General features: G+C 35.9%; 1 protein-coding gene across 2 annotated transcripts in view; it reads left to right on the top strand.

The window, feature by feature from the left end:
• The first annotated feature begins 3439 nt into the window (after positions 1-3439).
• The window catches only part of AKAP6 (A-kinase anchoring protein 6), a 220086-nt gene continuing 199330 nt past the window's right edge, over positions 3440-24195 (top strand). For both annotated transcript variants that reach the window (XM_082284079.1, XM_082284080.1), the window contains exons 1-2: positions 3440-3875; positions 5927-6284. In XM_082284079.1, the coding sequence (XP_082140205.1) occupies positions 5961-6284 (324 nt within the window). In that variant the 5' untranslated portion in view covers positions 3440-3875; positions 5927-5960. The remainder of the gene's footprint in view (positions 3876-5926; positions 6285-24195) is intronic.

Consider the following 24195-nt stretch of genomic DNA (forward strand, 5'->3'; position numbering starts at 1 on the left):
TAGCCTTTGGCATTGGATCTTGTCAAAAGCATTTTGTTGGAAAACACCAATAATATGCTTTTCAAAAGCAGCAGGGGGTCTTCCTCTAAAAAATGGTGTTGCCTCATTCTGCTACAGTTTCTACTAGTTTTCATGACATAAACATCATGTGAAAGGATCTGCAGAGCCTTTCCTTACAATCTAATATCCTAAGAACCAAAAGAAGTTACAAATGAAAACCACGCACACCACAACCAGCAATTTGCCTATTTCACCAGTGGCTTCTTGCAGGTTGCCTGGGTGTCTAATGCCTAGACCTTATGGACTACTGGTTTGTTTCACAGTCTCTCCTGCTAGGCCATCAGTTTCAGACAGATCCTTTGCTAAATCCTCCAGTAGAATTTCCCTGATTTGCCACAGTAATTTCCAATTTCTGGCTGAACACTTGCCTTTTAAGTTCCACATTTGCCTTCACCTTGTATTAGAAAGAGAAACAGTAGATAGCAAAGAGTATGTTGGGTCATTGCAGTGTCCTCTGATTTATTCACATAGACAGGAACTTGAACATCCATGGTCGGATTTCCACTGTTAAAAATTGATGGTCTGGCTTTGCTTCCATTAAGCCTTGGGAGCAGACTTTTTAATGGACTTCAAATCAGTCACATTAAAAATTGTAATCATGATTCATGTTGGTGTTCAGGTTTAATATTGGAATTACTGTGCAAGCCTCTTTGGTCTATATCCTCAAGGAACTGAGGCACCATCTTATTCCCTATCAGATATACTTTCTAAGAATCTCACATATGAAATTGGAGGCCAAGCAGTCCTAAATGAAAAATTATCTGAATTGTTCAGAATTTTGTATGTAATAATAAGATAATTGCAAAGGAGTAATTTTTGAAGCGCATTCACGAGGAATTATGTGAATAGAAAAACCTAAATTGGGTCCATTACAATTCAGCTCTTTCAAAGCTTTTTGAAATTTATTTCTTAAATCATATAGCAAATCAGCAGCAGGATCAGTGTAGCATGGATAGTGTTACTGTAATATTAAATTCAGTTTGCTCTATATGTTACTGACATGATATATTTCAGGTTTTTTGTGTACTGACATAGTTTATCTTTGCAGTTGATACAGTTAATTACATTTTCAAGGAAAAGTATAATGAGCTTTATAACTTGGCAGAGAATTCCTAAGACTACTGAAATGGAAAAGACATTATAATATAAGTTGCCTGTGTAAGACATTCATTTTCACTCTATCTATTCAAGAAAATTTGGCATCAATGAACTCATAAAATCTGATGTTAAAATTTACATTATTAGACTTCAAAGTCAGCAAGCAGACAAAATTATTTAGTCATGGAGTTTCTCTGGGTTTTTTGTGGCATTTTTGAGATTGAAATAAATTGTTTACTTGACAGACAGGTGGCTGTAAAGTGATTACAGCTGATTTAACAATATGTGACAGTAAGGGAAATTAGAGCTCATTAACATTCATTAGACCCAGTGTCTGCACCACTGATCAATGACTGGACTACTCTATGGCTTAAAATGCTTAATGATTCTTTGTTTGACAGGAACTGCTACTGGAGGAAAATGTGGATGATCTGATAGCTGGCAGAGTGAATGTGGCCTGCACTTTATAAACGGGGGAAATGTGAACAACTGGGGAGCAGAATGAGTGCGAGAAGCCTTTCAAGGCTTGTGGTGATTGATAAACTATATTATAGTTGGCACAGACATTCTATGTTCTGCATAAGAGTGTTAGCATCCGACTGAGCAGAAAAGCAGGGGAAAGTGAGATTGTCTGTGTGATTAGGTGAAGGTAATCAGCCATCTGTTAGGCATAATGCACTTACTAAAGATGAAGATAGAAAGCATATGTGTGCATGTGCTTACACAGGATCTCTAACCTTTTATACAAGTATCCATGACAATATAAGACTGTATATAAAGAATTAACACAAGGCAAAAAAATATGCTCGATTCATCTATTTTTTTTCTCCCAGCAGAAGGGATGCAAGCTGGTAGCTGTGTTGTGTAGTTCTTAAATGTGTCCTTCAGCAGACTGAAAGAGTAGCTTTTGAAGCGGCAGAAATAAATAATTTGAGGAGTATTTTTAGAAATAATGGTATCATAACTCGCGGTCTGATTGTGACAATAAAAATAAAGTTATGCCCTGCAAATATTGAAAGATGAACTTTTTATTGATCAGGATATTTGACATTGCATTTTCATCTGTTCACCTGCAAATTTAAAATCAGCTGGTTTGTACAACTATTCTGGGTACAGAAAAGGCTTGGTTTAGAAGAAACCTGAAATGTGATTTAGTACGGCTTACCCACCTAAAACTGTTATTGATGCTACCAGGATTTTTCTGATGTAGAAAACGAGACTGAGCACAGCTTTTAAGTTTCATTAAAAAATTTTGGCAGCGATAGAGGTCCTGCTTAGAAACAAAATAATCCCTTCTTTACCTCATTGCAAAAATTATTTTTGCAAGGTATAAAGATTGCCTCGAAAAAATTTATTCAATTTTAATATGTGTTCTAGCACTTATTGTAGTGGTTTACAATTCACAATTTGTACGTCCTACAAAATCTGGAAAAACGAAATTCTCCAGAAATATAACAAAATGTAAGGCCAGCATTTACATCATAAGTATCAATATATGACCCCAAAGTATTGTTTAACTTGATCATCCCTTCTTATCCCGTTTTTTTTAGCAGATGTTTTAAGTCTGCTATACGACAGCTTGCTACATTGTTCTTAAATACTCTTTTCGAATTTAAAATTAAAATTGGTTTTACTAAAATTTATCGTACGTCCCTTATGGTACGTTATGCAAATAGTGGAACTGATGGGGATTTCCATGCTCTATCTTGCTGGTTGTACCTTCCATATTTCAGTATGAAATTGTTCTAAATATTGGAGGAGAAAGGATACAGCTAGATGACAGTAGATGCAACTGCCCCTATGAGAATGGAGTGGAGAATAGACACTTGGGTCCTCTTCAGTGGCTGGTGGCTTCACAAAACTTCATGAATACAAGGCTTGCACGTGGTCAGTAATCCAAAAGGCAGAACTTCTGATCAAGAGTGTTTCGGCAAGTTTTATAACTCCTAAATTGCATAAAATAGATGTGTCTATGAGGTTGGCTGCTGCTGCTGGGCCTTGTTGTTTAATACTTCGTACTTCAACATCAGAATTTTGTAAAAACACCTCTGCACTGGGGATTTTCCTATTCTCCTGCCATACGCAGGGCGTGCCGGTGCCCGCAGGGTGCCCTCCCCGCGCCCTGTCAGCGCCGGCGGGACGAGGCAGAGCTGTCGCTGCTGCTTTGCTCCCGGGGCAGAGGCGCTGCTGCGGGCGGGAGGTGACGCGGAGCTTTCGGTTTCTCCGGTGGTTTTAGGAGCTCAAGTGTGACCGCCCTCCATCAGTGCCAGTGTTCTTGGAGAGTGCAGGAGGATCTTTCTTTTGTCCTTTCTCGCAGCGTAGTTGGATGATGATGCCTTTTTATTCTGCCAAGAATCAATTTAAAGAAATCTGTGTCCTAGTGCTTGGATTCAGTCATTTCCAGCTGCAAGTTTCTCCTTTCAAGCATTTGTGAGCTTTTTAAAGCTTTCACAGGCCTTACTAATTCGTATCCACAGAGTATTTTATTACATTTGCAGAATTTTTAATTTTTTTTTTTTTTTAAGAATGTGAAAAGAATTATTTATTTTAAAATTTCTCCACATATTCTTAATTGAAGTGTTGCAACTTCTTCTGATCCGGCAGAAAGGAAAGGATTTAAAGGACTTGACTGTAAGAGCTACTAGGATTAAGGAGGCATTAGCTGTAATGCTGGAGAGCCACTCTTAGAGAGTCAAGCACATCGTAACAAAAAACAGGTCAGCAGGTTCCTAATGGTTGCTAATTGCACACTCAGTGTATGAAAGCTAGAAGTGCGCTCTGCATGCAGCATGGGCTAGCTTTTGTTTGCTTCTGCAGGAGCATGTTTTCATTTCTGTTTGCTAATTGCTTTACTAGAGCTGAGTCATACTGCAAAACTCTGTAAGAGTGCCAGGGGTTATTTTATGTGAAAAACTACGAAGCAAGCACTGCTCTTCCTGCGCTTTGGTATCGTTTAGTGATTCACAACCAACTGTTTTGCTGATCGGCATGTTTAACAATAAACATGCAGAAACAAGGACCACATGTGTTTCACCAAAATTTCGTTTTCAGGAGGAAATATTGTAAAAAAAATGTTTTAAATATTGAGATCGTTTTGGCTGTTAGAACAGATGAATTCTACGCTTTAGAACTGGGGCTATGATCAGCAGTGTCTAAGACAAAAATGTTACTACACTGATTTTTCTAACAGTATATGTTGAGTATTTCTGGCACCAGAGTTTAAGCTGAAAAATGTAGGCAACGTAGAGAGATGAGCTTAAAAAATACTCAGTTCCCTGGAATGTTAATTTCATCTGGCCCTGCTGCAGAACTTTTTATTTAACACCATTTAATTTGGAATTTTTCAAACTTTGAACTGAAAGACTTGGAAATTTTACAGCAGGCATGGAGAATATTTGCATTCTTCTTTCATTCCCTTTGCTTGATTGCACTGATAGAAAATTTTGTTCTGAAGTGCCAAATTAATATTTAGTAATAATATTTAGCATAATTTAAATATATTGTTTTGTGAACATGTAGATGTGCAAACGCTGATTTACTAGGTAGTGGAGGGGTAGGAAATAAAATCAAATTAACATAAAATATAATTTTTTTGTCCTTCCTGGCTATGATAAGTGAAATTGTCACTGGGTACTTTGATACTCTCACTGCCTGCAGGAGTAGTCTTTAGATGCTGAGACTCCGAGTGAAATATTTAGGAATATAACTCAGTAGTCAAGTGTAGTAGATTTAATAGTGAAAGGCACTGTTTTTTCTACAATCTTATAGCTTTTGTGTTAAGTAAGTAAAGTTGTTTTGGGTTGGTTTTTTTTTTGGTTTCTTGTTTTTGGTTTTGTGGGGTTTTTTTGGTTTTTTTTTGGTTTTTTTGTTTTGTTTTGTTTTGGTTTTTTTTTTTAAATGCATAGGGTTATGGCAGCCTTCTTCTTGTGTAGGACACATGTAAGTAGAACACACAGAAGAAGAGGTACAAAGTAAAATGTTTCATTTATTTACTTTTTCCAGTGGACCTCATAAGTGTATATTGATGACACAGAACTTGGGCTTTCATAACGACACTTTGTAAAATGGTGTTTTAATTTTCGGTATATATTTTCATATTTGGGATTATTATATCTACATTTTGCTAGTGTTGTTGCTTATTGCAACTGTTCTTAATCTAACAAAACGACCAGAATTTAAAATTCAAAATGAAAATCAATAAAACAACCAAGTGTCCTCAATAAGTGCTTCAAGTTTGCCTGCAAATTTTTTGTTGTACATGATCAATAGTAGAGTTGGAAATTTAAATAAATCTTGAAATAGTCTGTGTTTAGTCTCAAATTTCAGGCCAAGGAATATGTTCCAATATGTACTAGTTTACAAATACCAGTTTTGTATTAACTTGTGGAGTTCAGCAAAGTTCTGCTGACTTTGTCAATGCTCATTTATTTGTATTGCAGTTGTAGAAAATCAGAACGTACTTTTCATTAATGAAAACTATAATTTCCAAGGTGATTGGAAATTAGATGAGAAATTACAATTGGAAATGGCTATGAGAGAAGTGCAGTATTCGTTATTTTTCTTGTGCAAAGGCCTTGTTTGTTCAAATCAAAAAAGTTATTTTGAAAAAATCTATTTAGCCTTGAACTTCCAGTATAAATTTTTAGGGTGAAGAATTTATTTAGATGTGCAATACATCTCAGACATTATCATTTACTCCTTGTCTTTGAATACTTTGTTGCTAAATTTGGTCTTAAAACAGCAACGTGTTTTCTTTTTATCTTTGCAGCTATTTTTGAAAGAAGTATGGTTTAGTCTTTCACATGTTAGCCATGGATGTAGCACTTTCTCCCATGAGAACACAAGAACTGGATCCGATGCCATCTGATGCCTCTCCCATGCTCATAAACATGACTCCTACAGTGGAACAAGATGGGGAAGGGGATGTCATGAAGGACCTTGACTCTGGCCAGCAGTATGAAAAGCCTCCTCCTCTACACACTGGGGCTGATTGGAAGATTGTCCTCCACTTGCCAGAAATTGAGACCTGGCTTCGGATGACATCTGAAAGAGTCAGGGATCTGACCTACTCGGTCCAGCAGGACTCGGATAGCAAGCATGTGGATGTGCATCTCGTACAGCTGAAGGTATGATGAAATTTATATTACAGACTTCTCAGTGAAGGTGTCTCATTCAACTCTGCCATTAGTAAAATAAACAAAAGGGCTTTTCCTAACTGCTGAAGCGTGTCTGACAGCCTGTGTTAAAAAGTGAATCAATCCTTTTAAGGGAGATAATAGAAACCACTTAATTATCAGATTTTTTTCAATGTTATTCGCTCATCACTTAATTCAACAGTCATAACCACATTCATGAACATATTCACATTCCAAAAGTAGGTAATAAAACATTAGCAGTAACCTGACTGGACATCTCACAGGGGCCCAGAAATATTCCCAGTGATTTTAATGGGCTTCTATACCTAAAACTCCCAAATAAAAGTCCAACAAAATTCCAACAGAGCCACTCATTTGAAAAATATGCAAGTTTCAGAGGTAGTAGGATACACATGTGATCTAATGTCTGGCCTTTCAGTTATGGAAAGATTACATTGAAGTCTGAATTCAGGTAGAACTGCATTAAAAATTTTAAATATTAAAAAGTTTTTCTCAGATTTTTTTCAGATCAGAGACTTGGTGAGAAATATGAAGTGATGAGAGTTGAACAGTAAAAACCAGTAAATCAACATTTTTCCTTTCTTTTTCCAGCAAGAAAATGCATTAGCAAGACTGGAATTTGTCTCCCAAAAACGTGGGTTTTTTTAAGCTTTAAGAGCAACAATCTCCTTCCAACCCAACGATTGATCTCAAGTTTCTTTAAACAATTATCTCCGTCTTGGTCCCAGATCTAATTTTTGCTAAATCATTAAAGTTATTAAGGAAATTCAAGGCAATGTTCAAATAATTAGTGCCTGGGACCGTAAGTGTATGTTCATTTGCACGGCCTGGTTTGCTGCAGCAGATGAGGCACGCTTTTGAAAGGCGGCAATCTCCAAAAATAGCACAAATGTTATCTCTTCAGACTGAGCTGTCTTCAGAGTTGCATTCTGAGGCCTGTGTATGTGAACATAGTCTTCCTTCATACTCAGTGCAATGGTATTTTATTTGTGTTTATTTTAGGACTAGAGCTGCAAGCTGTCTTAAAATACAACACTGCATACTAACACTGACCAGGGTGATTGTACCGTGATCAGTCCTAAGCAAATAGAGAGCTGATCTTGATTTTTTAATGGTCCCAACATTTTTCTAAAAAATTTAGGGTAGACATTGCCAGCTTTTGACAAAATCTGCAATGTGCAGTAAATTTTTAGCAGATCCTGTGAAAAGGTATTTCTGCAGTCAGACTTGGGAAATCTTGCTGGACTTGGTGCTAGTTCTGATCTGGAATTGCTTGTGTCTGTATTAGTGCAGCGCTGAGCTGAAACTGAAGGTCTGTGGAGCTTGTGGGTGGTGTTTGCACCCAGCTTTGGGCTGGTTCAGAGCACAGGCAGAACTGCTTACGAAATGAGAATATTCTGTACATACAGCTCACCCTCATATGTCCACTAATACATTCCTCATGGTTTTTCTTCTTTTTAGAGTTTATTTGTGAAGTCACAAGAGTCGATGGGAGTTCATAAAATACTTTCCTAAGGGTTTTGTCTATGTAAACAAATGAAGCAAAGTTTTAACAAGCACATTAGGAATACAGACCCTCTGTAACCTGCTGACCTTTAAATCTGTATACAGACAAAAAGAAATATAACTGTAGAAACAAGTGTTGTGAAATTATTTTATATAGTATAATATAATATAGACTTTAGATGTATTTTGAATAGTTTATCTACTATATAACTAATGAAACCTAAGCAAAAGCCAAAACAAAACAAAAAAATCCAAACCAAACAAAAACCCAACTATAACTTCATACAGGTATTTTTTTTTCTTCTGTCCTCTGATAATATTCCTGAGGGGCTGCTTCCAAATGATGTGTGTCCTTCTGCAACTGTTGTGCCCAGGCTTGACACTGTGAAGCTTGACCGTTGCTGAGGAGACTGGAAAAAGTGTTTCCCATATCTCTCAAGCAAAACCTACCAGTTTAGTATTTTCTTTTTTTCCAAACCAGCAGGAGATGGTTGATTCAAGTTCATCTTGTAATTCACTCTAGTTCCCAATTGCCTTTCCCACAATATGTTTTTTTCACCTCACTCTTGCCCATTTTATCTGTGAAATTATACATGTAGGATTTTACCATTGTCCATTATTGAACTTTTTTTATTTTATCTCATTCCACGTCTCCTCCAAGCCCATTAATTGTTTTCATCTGCAAATTTAAGAAGTCTTCTTTCTGGTCTTTTGTCCAAATCATAATGAGAAAAATGAATTATACAGACTCTGGATAAAAGTCTATAACATAGTGGCTTCTGTATATAATTTTCAAAATGCAAATGTAGCAGTAAGACAAGCAATTTTTCATTTTCTCGTAGTTTTTTTTCCTCAGCCAGGAGATGTCTGATTCCATTTTCATGAAGCTTTCTATTTGTTTTGGATGCTTAGAGTTGATTTCCTTCCTCTGGCTGTCAGTTGGCTTGTGGTGATAAGAGTGGTTTGAGGATCCGGGCCATAGCAGACTCTTTATATTATTCCTTGGAAAAATTGCTCAGCACATAGATCATCTCTTTTGTGAAAATTTTCTCAGTATCTCAGTTGCAGATCTATCTGTGCTTCTGCTCTTTCTGTAATCAAGAACATTGCTTCTTTATTGTGGCTTGTTCCTTAGGGATTTTGGTGTTTGCTGCTAGTCTCTTTCTATGCTACATGAATTAGGGTTTTACTAACCACCACTGATCCTTTAAAAATACTTATTTGTCTCACTTTTGCAATGTCCTTTCTCAGAACTAGCCACATAGCATGAGTGGGAGGTTTTCCTTACATTGTCCCTTGGGAAATTTCCTGGAAAGCTCAGCTTCACATGAGTGCTCCGGGAAGATAGTTGAAACGTAACTCTTCTGATTCCAGAACGCCCTATTTTAGTCGTTCATCTGGCATCACTCAAGCTGTTCTGTGATACATTTGCATCTCTCTAACACATTCAGTGTAGCTGTTATCAATTGCAAATATTGTAAAAGAGATTAAAAAAATTATGGTTTTTCAACAAGAATTTATAGAAGTGCTCTCTTTGTCCTTGTATTGTCTTAAACAGTTGAGATGCTTTCATGATCCATTTAGTTTTTTATATTTTTAATAAAATATATTTGCTTTTACAGCAAAATCTTTCTTGGAATCCTTCTGAGGTATAACCTGGATTCTTCTGCTTTACATTATATCCCTTAACTCTCACAAGGAAGGGTCTACTGTTTCAAATGATTGATAACTGCTTTCCATCTTTTTGAAAAAAAAGGTAATTTGGGATGACCTAGTATAACCTTCTGTATCTGAGGTGTCTGTTAATTTCTAACTTATTTTGGAGTAAAGCACTCCATCATTTCTTTGTGACTTAAATATCTGAACCATATATTATATATTGACATCGAAACAAACACAATTTATGCTGTGATAGTGTCTCTTTTGCAGACCATAGATGTTTTCTCTCTTTCCAAGTAGAGAGATTTCAGTCATCTTTTTCCAGGATACCTGGGTCCGTCTCAAACATCTCTTGACTGGATCTCTCATCTTTTCTCTTGACTCCTACCAAAAAAATTTCATGAATTTTGGATAGAGATCAAATATCATGTAACCATTATTCTTTCACTATCTCTGTTTCTACATTTTGAGGGACACAGAATTTTTAGTTGCTCTTTTTCCTTGAATTTAAATTTTGGGTAAGAGGAGAGTGTGAGAAATTATCAAAACAAGATATTAAAGTGTATTAGAGTCTAATATATCTGCAGTTAGATACAGGTTATTCCTTTCTTCATTACATTGTGAGCATTTTGAAGAAATGTAAAACCCAGGGTAGAGTATATACCTTTCTCATTCCCTCCTCTTTAATTAGCTTTTTATAATCTTCTGAGTAGTTTAGTTTAGTAGGCCTACATATTTAAATTTTCACTCTTCTCCTGTGGCCTGAGCATACTCCTTGATTTGGAAAACGTCAAAATGGAAATAATGTAATAGCAGAAATTAATCTGTGTTTCTCAAGTTCTATCTGGTCAAACAATCCATTGCTTAGAAACCTTCTAACATGTCTGGCAATTCTACAGTCTTGCTCAGATGGAAGTTTTTTGGAAAAAAAAGTGACTTGTTTACCACATCTTAATGTGCTTTACTACAATAATAGCACACCTGTAAAAGTCGTCTTGGTTTTGTAGCTGTTAGGCTAACCTCTCTTCTGCCTAAGAGAAGAAAAATCACTTTTTCCACATCCCTCAAAAATTGTCCTAATCCCTTGCTATGTGTTGTCAAACAAACAGAGGCTAGTGCTCCCTTCTGTGCAGAGTGCAATCCTGGATGTGTTGGACATGCTGCTCACTTGCCTACCAGGTCAGTGCCTCCAATGAGGAAAGTGATGATCAAGTCAATTTTCTAGGTACTAATTAAGTTTAGAAATTAGGTACAAAATTATTTGTAAGGATTTATGGTAGTCTGAGTTCAAAAATGCAAAATTTTAGGCAGCAGAATACTTTCACTGAAATGAGCAACAGGGGTATTCTTGTGGTATTTAGACATCTACAAACTAATTGGCAACTGAGCAAGATGATGCAGGGCTGTGCTTTGTCTGAACACAGAAAGAGCATATGTATTTTACTGGAGATTCAGCTGCCTTCTAAAGAAAGCAGAATCAAATTAAGATAGAAGGCTGCTGGTTAGAGTAAAATAAGAAGCTCCAAGAATTGGGAGCTAATAAAAAGTGGAAAAAAATTGAGAAACAATGAGAAATTCCTATCTGTTTCTGAGTAGAGAAGAGAGTACTACTTTGGTTAGTCTGCTGTTATATATGTATCAGGGGAATAAAAATAGCTAAAAGCTGAAGTAGACTAAACTGGTAACCCCAGTGATAATGGAAGATCTGGCTTGCATAATTTATCAGGATAAATGAATAATTAATAAATGTTGCAGACAGCATTCTGGACTCTTTTAAGCTCGGACTCTCTTTTTGAAGAGCCAGGAAAGGTGACCAATAAAAATTGTTGGAATTAGTGTTCTTGTGATAAAGGGATTTGCATATTCCTTGGAGAGGTAGGACATCTGCACTGGATATTCCTTCTGGGCTTGGGCAAAACATATTAAAAAAAAAAAAAGAAAAAAGGAAAGGCATATGTTGCCTGATAGACTCATTTGAGGTCCATGTACATGGCCGTTGGAAAGGAATTTTGAACAATGTGTGAAGTATCTGAGCCCTCCCCTTAATGCAAGGGACAATATGAACACCTCCTTTAATCAGCTAGAGTTTCTACAAAGCAAACCACTAATGACACACTGAGCAAAAATTCTGCAACCTGTGACATTTCTTCCAAGGATAGAGACGCATTCATTAGTTCTGAGTGACGTATTTGGACATAGAAGGGTGATGTGTAATTCAGGGACATTGTAGATAGGAGTACAGTAGCATCTGCAATGCTGTGGAGGTCTTAAGGTTGTCCTAAAATAGACATTTGCATTGTTCCGCAGTCAGGAGACTTGGAAGAAGAAAGGTGAATATTTGTCTGTGATGAGGAAAAAAGTGGGTCTTCTGCCACTCTCAGTTTCTTCTAGTTCTAAAATAAAAACTCAGCAAAATCTCACTTTCATTTGGATATTTACACTTTTGAAATATATACTTACTCCAAAATTTCTCTTTTACATGTCAGCAATACATGAATGCATGTAAATGCACTTCTACCCAATACAATTATTATTTCTTCCTCTCCTCTCTCCATATTACTTTACATTAAAATATGGTAATACAGGCTGTAGAAAATGAACTAATAGGCTCTACCAATGGTCTCTGGAGAAATATTAAAGTAACTATAAGATTCCAGCACAGATGGTACTTATTACAGTCTCCTCTAGCCTATATCCTAGTCTGACTCAAATACAAATGTTTACTGGATACAATGCTGCAATGATATAAATAGTTTTCATTATGAGGAAAAATTCTGTATGTCAAGTCATCGTGTAAATTCATTAACAAAAATATTTGCTGAGAGAATGTATTTTGTTATATTGTATTTGTGTATGTGATGATAATAACACATACTGATGTTCAGAGTTCCTGGAAAACCCTACATTAAAACTATTCCAATGGTGTGAGTAAGATTTAGTGTTGTCAAATTTAAAAATGACAGGTCATTCACATCATATAATTATTTTTATTCAAAAGTAAGGATGCCAATGGGATTTTTTATTATGAAAGTTGTGACTTTGTTGCAAGAATTTTTTTAAATGAATATCTACGCTAATATATATGTCTGTGTAAACAAAGGCATAAGCACAAAAGGAGTGCCACATAAATCATAGTGGTGATCTTTTTCTTGATGATTTTTTTGAGTCTATATGTTATGAGGTAGGACAATATGACGTATTATAAGAGTCACCTATTTCTGATCTGCATTGTGAACTATTATGTTTATAGGTGTTTTCTTGCTTTGCGTATTTCGGTATTCCGTGGATGTATTTCTTATTAGTCCTTATGCTGGCTGGGTTTGTTACATTTTCAACTTACAATTACATGTCACTTTTAATAGATATCCAAAATCTGTAATATGGCATAAGGGAGCAGTCACAATCAGGCACAGAAAATTGCACAAAATGGAAGGAATTTTCGGTTTGTTACGTTATGTTTAAAATTTCCTTATGGGCTTTCATTATGGGAGAATTGACAGAAGAAATTTCAGGTTATTGGATGATTGCTGTCTGAATGCCAAAAATGCAACATGAATGTCTCAGTAACATAACAAACTTGCGTTTTAGTAAGAACAGGTTCTGAAAGTTAGTGATTTTTAAACATCCTTGGATATTTGCCTCTTGCATCATGTGAATTATTCCTCAGAATGAAATCCTTTTCGTAAATAACCATTAGAAACCCTGCAGTGAATTGATATGATTCCTTCATATATCAGCAAAGCAAAAAGGTTCTGTGTATTTTCCTGTGGAGAAGGCAACGTGTCTGTATAGCGACACTTATGCTTTTAATTGAAATGTTGTTGTACGCATAGCAGTCACCTTGTGACTGAGGCATGGGAGGTGCCTTCTGGAGGATTGAGATGAAGTTCATGTGACCTTGCCTGAGCTTGATCTGTCTGCTTGGGGCAGTCTGGGAACCATACTGGACCCTGACCTTAAGGATTGCTCTGCAGCTTGCCCTTGTTTGAATCTAACAAATACAGCTGGATGGCAAGTCTGGGCAGGAGCCTGGGTTCAGGCTAGTGTCTGACTGACACTGTAGATGTAGTGATGTCATCTGCTTCAGAAAAGGTTGTAAATAAACAAAAGATTCTTTTTTCATGGCTTGTCTAATGCTTTTTTGATTTGTATGTAAAAAAGCATTAGCAGGATTACATACATACATCCAAAAATGACTTGAAAATTTTGATGTGTTCCATTTCTCTAGTGAAATTGTGCAGAATTAAAGACTGATGAACAAGTTTTCTCTTTGAACAGGAGCTGAACCATTTACAATGGACTGTGAAGAAACAGGGAGGAAAAGGAGAACAAATACCTGCCAGTTTCTCCCTGTATATGATTTCCTGGAGAAAGACAGTAGTTTTCATGTAGTCAGTTATGATTCTCTATCTTGCATTTCAAAAGATGGAGCACTTCTTTTTTTGGAAGTGTTTCCATCTCTTTTTGGAAAACACATATAATTCAAAAGGCATAAAGCAGCACTGCATTACAGCACCACTACTACAGCAATCATAGCACTCCAAAGTTCTGACAGATCATTTATAAGTTTTCACAAAATATAAAATCTACTGAATGTAGTAGTACATTGCAATTTCCCTTTCCTGCTGAGCAGTGTACTTACTTTTCATAATCTGTATTAGCTGAGAAAAGGTATCACAAAGATGTCTGAGCTATATCCTTTTATTCTCTTCAGTTGGCTCTGCAGCCATACATGCCCTTTGCTGTGGTTCCATACTTCAAAAGGGACTTGAAGCAAGCTTCAATACATATTCTTCTCTTTTGGTGTGGCCTTTCGTCTCTTTGTGTTGAGATGAATACATTTGCTTGAGATAACAAACACTGCAGATGTTCCACAGGCGAGAAAGCAAGTTTCTTCAGAGTAGGTTCTGTAGGTTTAATCATAGTTTATCTGCTAATGTAGAGGGAAAAGATGATTTTCTATGTGCATTTCCAGTGTGACTGTGATCTGACATGATGAAATATGTTATTTTTATAACCGACAGACATATGTGGGCATATATATTCGTAAGTATATTTGTAGTACCGTAACAGAAATACAGTGCCACTGCTACCTCAGCATTTGCATATGCACTTATTCCTCATGCATTTCTGGTTTTTCTGAAAAATTCTTCTGAATTACCTGCCCTGTAATACTAGAGCAACTATACAACAGTTCATTGTAGTGCACCTTCAATGTGTGTGAGTGTAAGACCTCTGTGTTTGCAGCTCGCCTTGAGCTTCATAGATATTGAGAGGTTACTCTGTGTCTATGTCTGTTTATACACTGACAGAATAAAATCTTCTGACATGACAGAGTACGGTTAGTACCCTTTGAGAAGAAGGAATTCTAGTCAAGGAGAAATGTTATATTTTAAATGATCCCAAGTATCTGTACTTTTGAATAAAGTATTCAAAAGACCCACCAAAATGAAGACATAGAATCATATTTTAAGACCATCAAGCTGTGTGGGGTGGGCAAAGTGGTTTATACACCACATAATTGGCTTGTATGAAAGGTGTGGCTGACATCTCTTTCTACATCTCAGCACTGTTGAGCAGCTGAGCAGACAAAATCATCAAATGGAAGTCTGCAAAATCATTAATGAATGATGCTCTAAAATCATAGAGCTGAGGTACTAAACTGAGCATTCTTACTTGCTCTTCCACAGTTATATTGAGGAAGCAAGCAAGGCTAGAATCCTTTTAATTAAATCCAGGATTTTTAGGCAATAAATGAATTTCACAATCTGGACATTTAAGAATATTATCAGATATTGTAAGACTCATAATAAAACAAAGGGAAGAGGGATATTTCCATGGGCAATTGTAGGATTTCTACAGACATTGTACCACTGAAGCTAGTTTATGTTTTCTTTGCTAAAGTTGTCTGCACTTCTTTCATACAGTATTTATGGGGACTTCCTGAAAGCTGAGATGCCTGGTTTAACCGTGAAGAAAAAACAGTTTGCTACACATTTGTTTATTTATTATCAGGTACAGGATCCCTTTTTCACATGGGACTAGGATCCTAACTTGAAATAGATAATTTTGATACATTGGATTAAAATATCAACTTTTACACAGTGCATTACCAGTAAATGTGGGTAACCTCCTATGTATTACTAGAAATATAACCTTCTCTTCAAAGGGTACTTTAAGTATCCACCTTGTTTATGAACCTAGACCAGCAGTTCAGTATGAGAGATTAAAGCAGAGGTAAATAGAAGAACACATGGGAAGGGAGCCACTCTCTTTTCTCCAACTGAACATTGCATTTCTGGTTACAAATAGGATTGTCTGCTTTCAAAACACCTCACAAAATACTGGATGCTGTAGTACTTTCAAACTTCAGGTAGAGTAAGTAGTGCTGAAAACATGGGGTTTTTTTACCACATTACAATTTAAGTTATATGCTTTTGATTTTCAGCTGAGATCTACAAGAATATCTTCCCTGTCTCAAATCTGTTCAAGATTCGTTTTTTGATCCTAATTATGAATGAAATATTTATAGTATCTCTCAATGTCTGTTTTATCTTCCTTTTTTTTTTTTTGTTTTTACGCTAATGAATAGCTAAATCACCAAACTAAGCATTTGAGCAGCAAACACTTTGTGGTGATCTCCACTGCAATTCAAATTACTGTGCTCAGGTTTGTAGTTACAGTATCTGGGTGTGATCTGTGAATTTTGACCAATTCTCAATTATTAGATGGATTTTCTTTGCTATTGTGTTATCTTATATTGGAGACAGCAAATCAGAATGAAAGAGCCTCACCTCTAAGTTATTAAAGAGGTTGCTTGAAAATTACCAAAGAAAGACCTGTGTTGTAGAGGTGTCTTACTTCTGAAAAAGACATTTTCCTCAATTCACATGAATACATGTTGGTGCAGATTGGCTTGGGACTTTTACTTGTTAGGTTGCAAATTTTGTTCTAATTGTTGGTTGCCAGCTCTATTTTCCAGCCTTTCTCCTCTGTTTTATTTACCTTTCAGCTATGTTCAGGTTCTCTCTCACAAAGATTTTGTCCTTCAAAACCCCTATCTGATTCCTGTCCTTTTTAATTTTCTTCTTCCTGTTTGTCCCTCACTGAAGCACAATGCTGAGTCATCTGCTGCCATGCTGAATTGCTGCTTCAAAAAAGCTGTGCTTTCTTTCCTAACCTGGGCCAATGCCACGTTCTGTGGAGAGAGCAGGAGCCTGACAGAGCACAGGTTTAAGAATACTTACTGCATTAAAAATTAAGGAGGGAAGTAGATGACAGCACTGCTCTCTACACATGGGCCTTACTTCTGTGTAGAGCATTTTTTTTTTTGAAATCTGGTCTTGTGTAATGTCTATGACCATAAAAGGGTAAAGAAAAAAATTAAGTTTAAAGTGTATTATACCTTTTCTAGTATGCTCAAATCAATGAGTGCATAGGTTATTAGGATGCAGGACTTATTTTGCTTCAAACACTTTTGAGTATGGTCTTGGTATGTTCCTGCAGCAATCCAGGTTGTCAGCAGCTGGCTTTGTGTTGACACACAGTCCTGCATTACTAGAATCTGACCTTCCTGATTTTATTGGAGGTTTTATTCTTAGTTTTGTTTGTTCCCTTATTATAGGTGAAGATTCAGTTGTTATAATTGAATGAATGATGATTTTGTTGCCTTGATGATTGAATAATTTGTCCTTGAATAAGAGATACAGCTTTTAGCATTTATAGAAAGGAGGTGATTTTGGTAGTGAAATACTGCAACTGAGGAGTAACTACAAATTAGACATCTACAAGAATTTCTAGGAATTCTGCATTAAATGGGAATTATTAAATAGTTCAATTCTTCTTCGAAGACCTCACTTTATGAAACTGTTCCTGGCAAGTGGACTTTTCTCTCTTACAGAACCAGTTGTGATTGGCAAATTACTCAGTGCATGGAATTCTACTTATCAGGGCCAACCGAACAGGAGGAATAATAATAATAATAATAATAATAATAATAATAATAATACAAAAAGTAAAAATCTTTGGTTTTAGTAATACAAAGAAAGCCAGGAAATGAATGGACATTTAGGATGTAGTTTTGCAAATGTTCACATAGGCAAATTTATACTCCAGGGAAGCTGCTGAACTGTATGGAACTACAGAAATGGGGAGTTTAATAACACATTTGAATGACCTTTTAACGTGTAAATAACATATTTGTAATGTTGTACTTTGTTTAGTTATTTCAGTATTTATTTCATTGTATTTCTATTAGAAAAATTACTTTCACAGGTACAAGTTTTGTGTTGTATTGTAGGAAAATCTTTGCTATTTGTCTTCTTGGTTCACTGTATAAGACAAAGTAGGTAAGTCATAAGCTTAAAAACATTACTTTGTGGGTAATTAATTGCGTTTATTATGTATGTCAATTTTCTTCTTCTTTATTTCTATCCTTACTGCATGGACGAGAAAACTACACAAAGCATAGTGTCCTACAAAGTTAGAATTTATGTTAAAACAAGGCGAAAAAGCCCCCCAACAAAACAACATGAAAACCCAGATAGTCTATCCTGGGCGATAGTCTTGAGTAACATGTTTAGTAACTTCAATATTAAAAAGAGCAGTGAGACATTTCAGATCCAGAGGATTTCAGAGGCAGCAGGGTCTGCTGCGGCTGTGCTGCAGCACCATCTAGCGCTGTAGGAGCTGCCCAGCTGCTGCCCGTGCTGCTGGGGAGGGAAAAAAGAAAAAAGGGAGGGATGGGAAAGGGAAAAGTTTGCTGTCATATGCACAGAACTTTGCAGCATTACAAATAGTAATTTGCAAGTTTTTAAAAATATTTATCTGAAAAAAAAATTCTTTTCTAACGTTTCAAGTTTAGCATGCTTGCAAAATAATATGCTTGATCTTGTAGTGGTAAAGCTGACATAGAACCCCCAGAGAAATGTGTGTGCATTTATGTACATGTATTTATAAATACATACACTCTTGCTACCTCAAAACATTCAATATCAACAGTTAATTTCTGCTATTTCTCTATGTCAGAAAAATACCAATTTGGTAATATCACTAACAGTAGACAGTGTTTAAATTAAGGGTGTCCCTGAAGATGAAGATACCTATAACCCCAGACCTTTCTACTTGGATACAAAATTGAAGCTTCTTCAGGTTTGCATGGGTCACTGGGTAAATTAATATTTTAGTTTGTTTTGCCTATTGTTTTGAAGTTGTTTACCCGGCACACCCACTGTACACTTGATAAAGTGCAGTCCTTACAGACACAACGTGACTTTTACGATGTTCAAAATAAACTGGCTGCAAAATCAGCAGTAAGAGCAAGTTATTGCAGTTCAACCCATCCATGAGACCACTGCTGTTATCACCCCTTCACTCTCTCAGGCAGCCCCTAAGGCAAGCTCTTTCTCTGTAACAGCGTGGTTCTCTTACTGTTTTGCTTACAGTTCACAATTTATTTAAATCCAAATGAGCACTTATATTTGTGGTGTTATTACAAAATCAGTTTTCTGGAAGAGGAGCAGACATCAATTTAACAACATCCTGGAAACATAATGTACCCAACATGATAAAATGCCAGCATGAGAAATGTCCTTATGCATTAAGGAGACTAATGGATTTTGTTCAGCTTCCTTTGAAAAGTTTATGACCATCTAAATACCTAATGTCTAAATATGTTTCTAAATAGCAACATGATAAACTCCTTTCATCCAAATGTACTTATCCTTCACTGAAAGAACCAAAACAATCCAAAACAAAACCAGTGAAAAAGATATAAAATAAGCTGAATTTGAAGCAGCTGATTATGAGAGCTGGCACGGATCTTCAAAAGTATCTGTGCTCTGTCTTAAAAATCTCTGTGTGTGCTTTCCCTTCCTTTCTTTCTGTCTATGAAGTCCTGTAAGAATTATTCACACATAGCACATACAGCTGTGCACATCAAATGCTAATAAGAAGCAATGTGAAATATGCAACAAAATACTGCACTGATTTTGCATGTGGGGTGAATAGGGGACTTCCAGTCCATTGAAGCAGTGATAAGACCAAGATTTTTGTAGGTTTTGTTTTCTTTCTGTTGCTTTGGAACAATACGTGCATTCATTTAACTACGGTATAAAACTGTTTGGTCTTTTGCACAGTTTTATTTCACTGCAACTCACATGGACTGAAAGAACAGCTGAATAACTAGATATGGAAAACTTACAGGTCATGAATATTGGATGTAACAGCTGTTTTCTTTAAAAAATTTGAATGGTGTAATCCCATTGCTTAGAAATGTCTAGAATGTGACAACCAGTTGTTTGGAATATGAGAAGGAAAACCAGTTTTAGCCAGCCTTTCATTCCCTAGGAAAGACCATGTTTAGAGTTTTTCATTATTAAATCCTTCAGAGCAAAATCTAGAACTGTTTTTGTTTTATGAACTCAACATTTTTTATATAAAAGACTGAAAATGTAGTCCTTGTTCAACCTATTTATTCTATTTATTCTCTGTGAAATTTTAGAAATGGCAATTTAGAAAAAGGGTTCCTCTGCAGTAAACTTACTTACCTTTTGATTTGTTAGGAGGAGGGTGAAATGTTATAACAGAGAAGTCTGACTCCACTTAGAGTTTTGAATTGCAGTATATATCTTTAAATATGTCAACTTATACTTTGTAATGATAATGGATTGAGGATTTTTTAATAGGATACTAAGCTTGAATGGTGCGAGTGAAATCTGCAGCTCCAACTGTTTTCGGTTCAGTTGTTTGTTAGAATAACGAGGGAGTCAACGTGTGTGTACACCAAGCAGGTCCATTTAATTCCTTGTTTTCTGGAAGAAAGAATTCGAAAGTGTAGGGAGGAACAGATTAAACCTTCAGTCTCTGCTGTGTTCGTGGAAGATAGGCTGCTAATAGGTATGCAGTGAAAAAAGTGATTCTCCATGAAACTCACTTTAAATGACAGTAATGAAAATGCCAAAGGCAGTATTCACTGATGTTTCCTTTATCAAAAGGAGAGGTTAATGTCTGCTATCTCTCCTTGCCTCACATAGGTGCATTTCTTTGTGTAGTTATTCTGAAGATATTAAATAAATGCAAATATAGGCAATTGGACAATCACTCGGGACAGATTTGTTATTAAACTTTAATTTTTAATTATGGAGGTAGACTGCAATAACTGTATTGTTAAAATTCATCTGCTTTGCTTTCAATCTATTTGTTGTTTCTAACTGAAATATTTTCCTTTTCTGTTTATAATGAAAAGGAAACACTTCTCAAAGGTGGGACACTTAGGGAAAAGTTTAGGTGAAGTAATAAAACTGTCCATTAACTGAATCTTCATTAAGTTTGAAGATTCCCACTCCTGTATTTAGACTTGGTTATATTACCTGCAAGAGAATAATACCATCCTATTCTGGTATTTCAAAATCCACAAATCAGATTTTACCTTAAAAATTTTAGAAGAAGAAAAGACCACGCATCCAACACTTTTCTTGATACCCACCTTGAATTATTGTGCGTAGGTCTTTGATGTACTCCATGCATAGCTACACTTGTGTGAATTAGTAAATACCAAGTGTAAAAAATACCTGAATTTTGGTCTCTTTTATTGCCATTGAGAATTACAGAAACATAATAGGCTGTAAAGCACTTTTTTTCAGTCATACACATTTGAGTCCCATATACAAAGTGGATACATGGAGAGAAAGCCTATTCTGCTTTTGAGAAGCTTTTCCAGGTGAAATTTATTTGCAAAATTTTAATTTAAATTAATAGATTTTTTTCCAGTGAAGATTTCTTTAACTGGAAAATTTGAAACTAGCTTAACACATCTTGTCCAGGTCTGTTTGCTATATTCATAAAAAAATCAAGTTGGTTGTTAACAAGGACTGCATTTTTAGTCTTTTACATTAAAAATGCTGAGTTCATAACACAAATTTTGTAGGCTGTCTGGTTAGTAAAGGTTAGCTCAAGGGAAAAAGCAGAGGAATTAAACCTCAAGCAAAAGTGTGTAATTGAAAAATGATGTTACAAGTTTGAAATTAGAAGCCTTTCATATAATTTCTGACATTTTCCCCCCTAAAATAACTGCCAAACCCCTCATTATTAACAAATAAGTTAATAATAATAATAATACACCACCACCCCCCTTCTGCTCCCCCCAGTAATTCTATTTAGACTGTGAAAGTCAACACAAGTGAGGAAATCGATCATGGGTGTCACTTCATTGAGTATTTGCATTTTACCTAACCCTTCCAAAAGTATTTGTATTTTTGGGAAAACATATGACTCATTCATTAATTCTAGCCTCAGATGTTTTCCTTCTGGCCTTCTCTGTTTTACATCTCCAGAATAACTTCCTGAAAATGAGCCCCATTTTGCAGAGCTAGCAATAAAGATCTTCCAAAACACTTATGATGAAAACTTCCACCTCTGCTGAATTGCCCTCCTACTATGCAGTGTTTCGTTATTAACGTCAGACCATGTATATTATTCTGCTTATATTTCTTTCACCATGGTTTTATTTAGGATTTTTATAGTTTTCCTAATTAAGATGGTAGTCCATTTCCAACTCATCAGTAGACTACATGCTTTTCTCACCCAGCTTGACTCATCTACTTCTCCCTCCTGGAATAGGGAGTGCAATCAGCAAGTAAAACTCTACCTAGTAATGCAAACAACATTCTGAGATGTGTCTCTTGGAGTTACCTGATATTCAAAGGAAATGGATTTCCTGCTATTAGGCAGGTATGAATCAAGTTTCAAAGAGAGAACTGAGCCACTGACGCTCAGTTATTCTGTCACAAGTTAAGCCCCAAACCAGAGGAAATCCCTGTAGAATCACAGCATCTCAATGTATCATGCTATTTCTGCCTATAAATAAAATTGTGATTTTAATCTATTTCATATTGCCAAAAGGATACAATCTACTGCAGCCTGTGTAGCTACCTGTTTAAATACTAGCAGCTGATGAAAACTGGCATTTTTCCTAGGAACGATATAATATTTCCAGAACCAGAATTTTTTGAAGCTGAAAATGAAGAGAATTTCAACTGAAATGATTTGAAATAATTTTGAGCAATGGTTTTTTTTAAATTTTGCCAGAAATCTTCATATACTGTTCAAATGACTTGAATAAAACAGGTAATGCTGTGCAGGATATAATCTTTCAGCACAGAGCAAGCAACCTGGAAACACTGTTACAGTCAAATTTTTCTCCCCTCTACTTTGAAGTCAAAAGTCATAATCTGATTTTTTAGTAAGCACTGGAAGAACATATTGGCCTTACTGGTGATTTTACTGCCATTTTTCAATCAAATAATCTTACCCTAATTTTTTGAGACTTCTGCTTACTCCTACAGAGGTCAACCTATTTATATGTTCAGGAATGGATTTTAAATGGAAAAGATATTTATTTAAATGCAGATTTTGTGGTTCCCAAGTTTTTAAAAAGAGGATATCCAAGCAAGAAAAAAAAAAGTCTTTTTTCTTAACTTCCTTAGAGTTTTTATTGGCTGAGGCTATGCTGCAGTAGCAAGCCTATGCTTTCATGATGTCTTCAAATGGCCAGGTTATGGTATTTCATAAGAAATCTTCTCTCATAAAATAATTATTCTGAAGGAAGGTAATTTGTGTAATAATGTCAATAAGGTTTCTGTTGTTATGTTCAGTGTTCGGCTGTGTGTATGTATTCAGGTACTGTACTATCTGGGGTGACTATATTATCCTTCTGAGGGTTGACCATATCAAAAGTACATGAATGGTCAGTTACCTCAAAAACTCCAGCTATTGATCTTGTGATATATTTGAAGACTTTGCCTGCTGCCTATATTGTACTTTGAATTTTGCTATTTGGGATACCTCTAATGGTTAGCTTGTTGCTAATTGTTTTGAATGCCATCTCAAGTTTGTATGTAGCTCGGATACATTTGATATTTGAAAAGGACAACAGGAGTTTATGTTGTTTTCACCATTGTTTTCTTAATATTCTTAATTCTCCAAAGTACGTTTTGCCTCTGGTGAATTTTGATACAATAACAAATAGCAGTTTCATTGTGATAAGAGAAGTGTAGAAGTTATGAAATAATTTGCAAAAGCAGCAACTTTTCTTGGGTTTTGTTTGTTCTTCCTTTCATTTTCTCTCCTTTAAATGAGCCTCTCTCATTTAATAGTGTTTCCGATGGTAGTGCTTTCAGAAAAGCTTCTGTTGGGTGTATGTGCACACAGATGAGCTGGCTGACCAGTATAGCTCTAACCTATACAGTGAGAGAAGCTGTTTGTCATGGTTCACTTTGTGAGGTTAGATCTGCCACTATTGGTATTATGAGGATGGGTGGGAACAAGAAACTGACCCATGAATAAAAAAAAAGAAAGAAGTGGGGGGAGGGAGGGGGGAAGGGTGGAGGAATGAGAATGAACAGCAAATGAGGGTGTGGAGGTATGACTGAGCCTTTAGACATGACTTAGAAATAGTTAGACAGCCAGAGAATTCCAAAGGAATCCAGGGCAAACCAAATTCCAGGGTTACCAAAGGCCTGTACAGAAGAGGGAGCCCTTTTCAAGATAGCCAAGGAGAAACTAAAATGTATTGTTGTAGAGTCTGGCTGTAATAAGTTCAACAACTTATTAAATAAGTTATTTTCTCCTCCCATTTAGAATGTAATAGTTAATTATTACAAATGTGAACACTGCAAAAGTAACAGTCTCTGTTTTGTAAGCAGTGAATCTCTCCATT

This window comes from Coloeus monedula (assembly GCF_965178545.1).
Source record: "Coloeus monedula genome assembly, chromosome: 6".
NCBI classification, from domain to species: domain Eukaryota; kingdom Metazoa; phylum Chordata; class Aves; order Passeriformes; family Corvidae; genus Coloeus; species Coloeus monedula.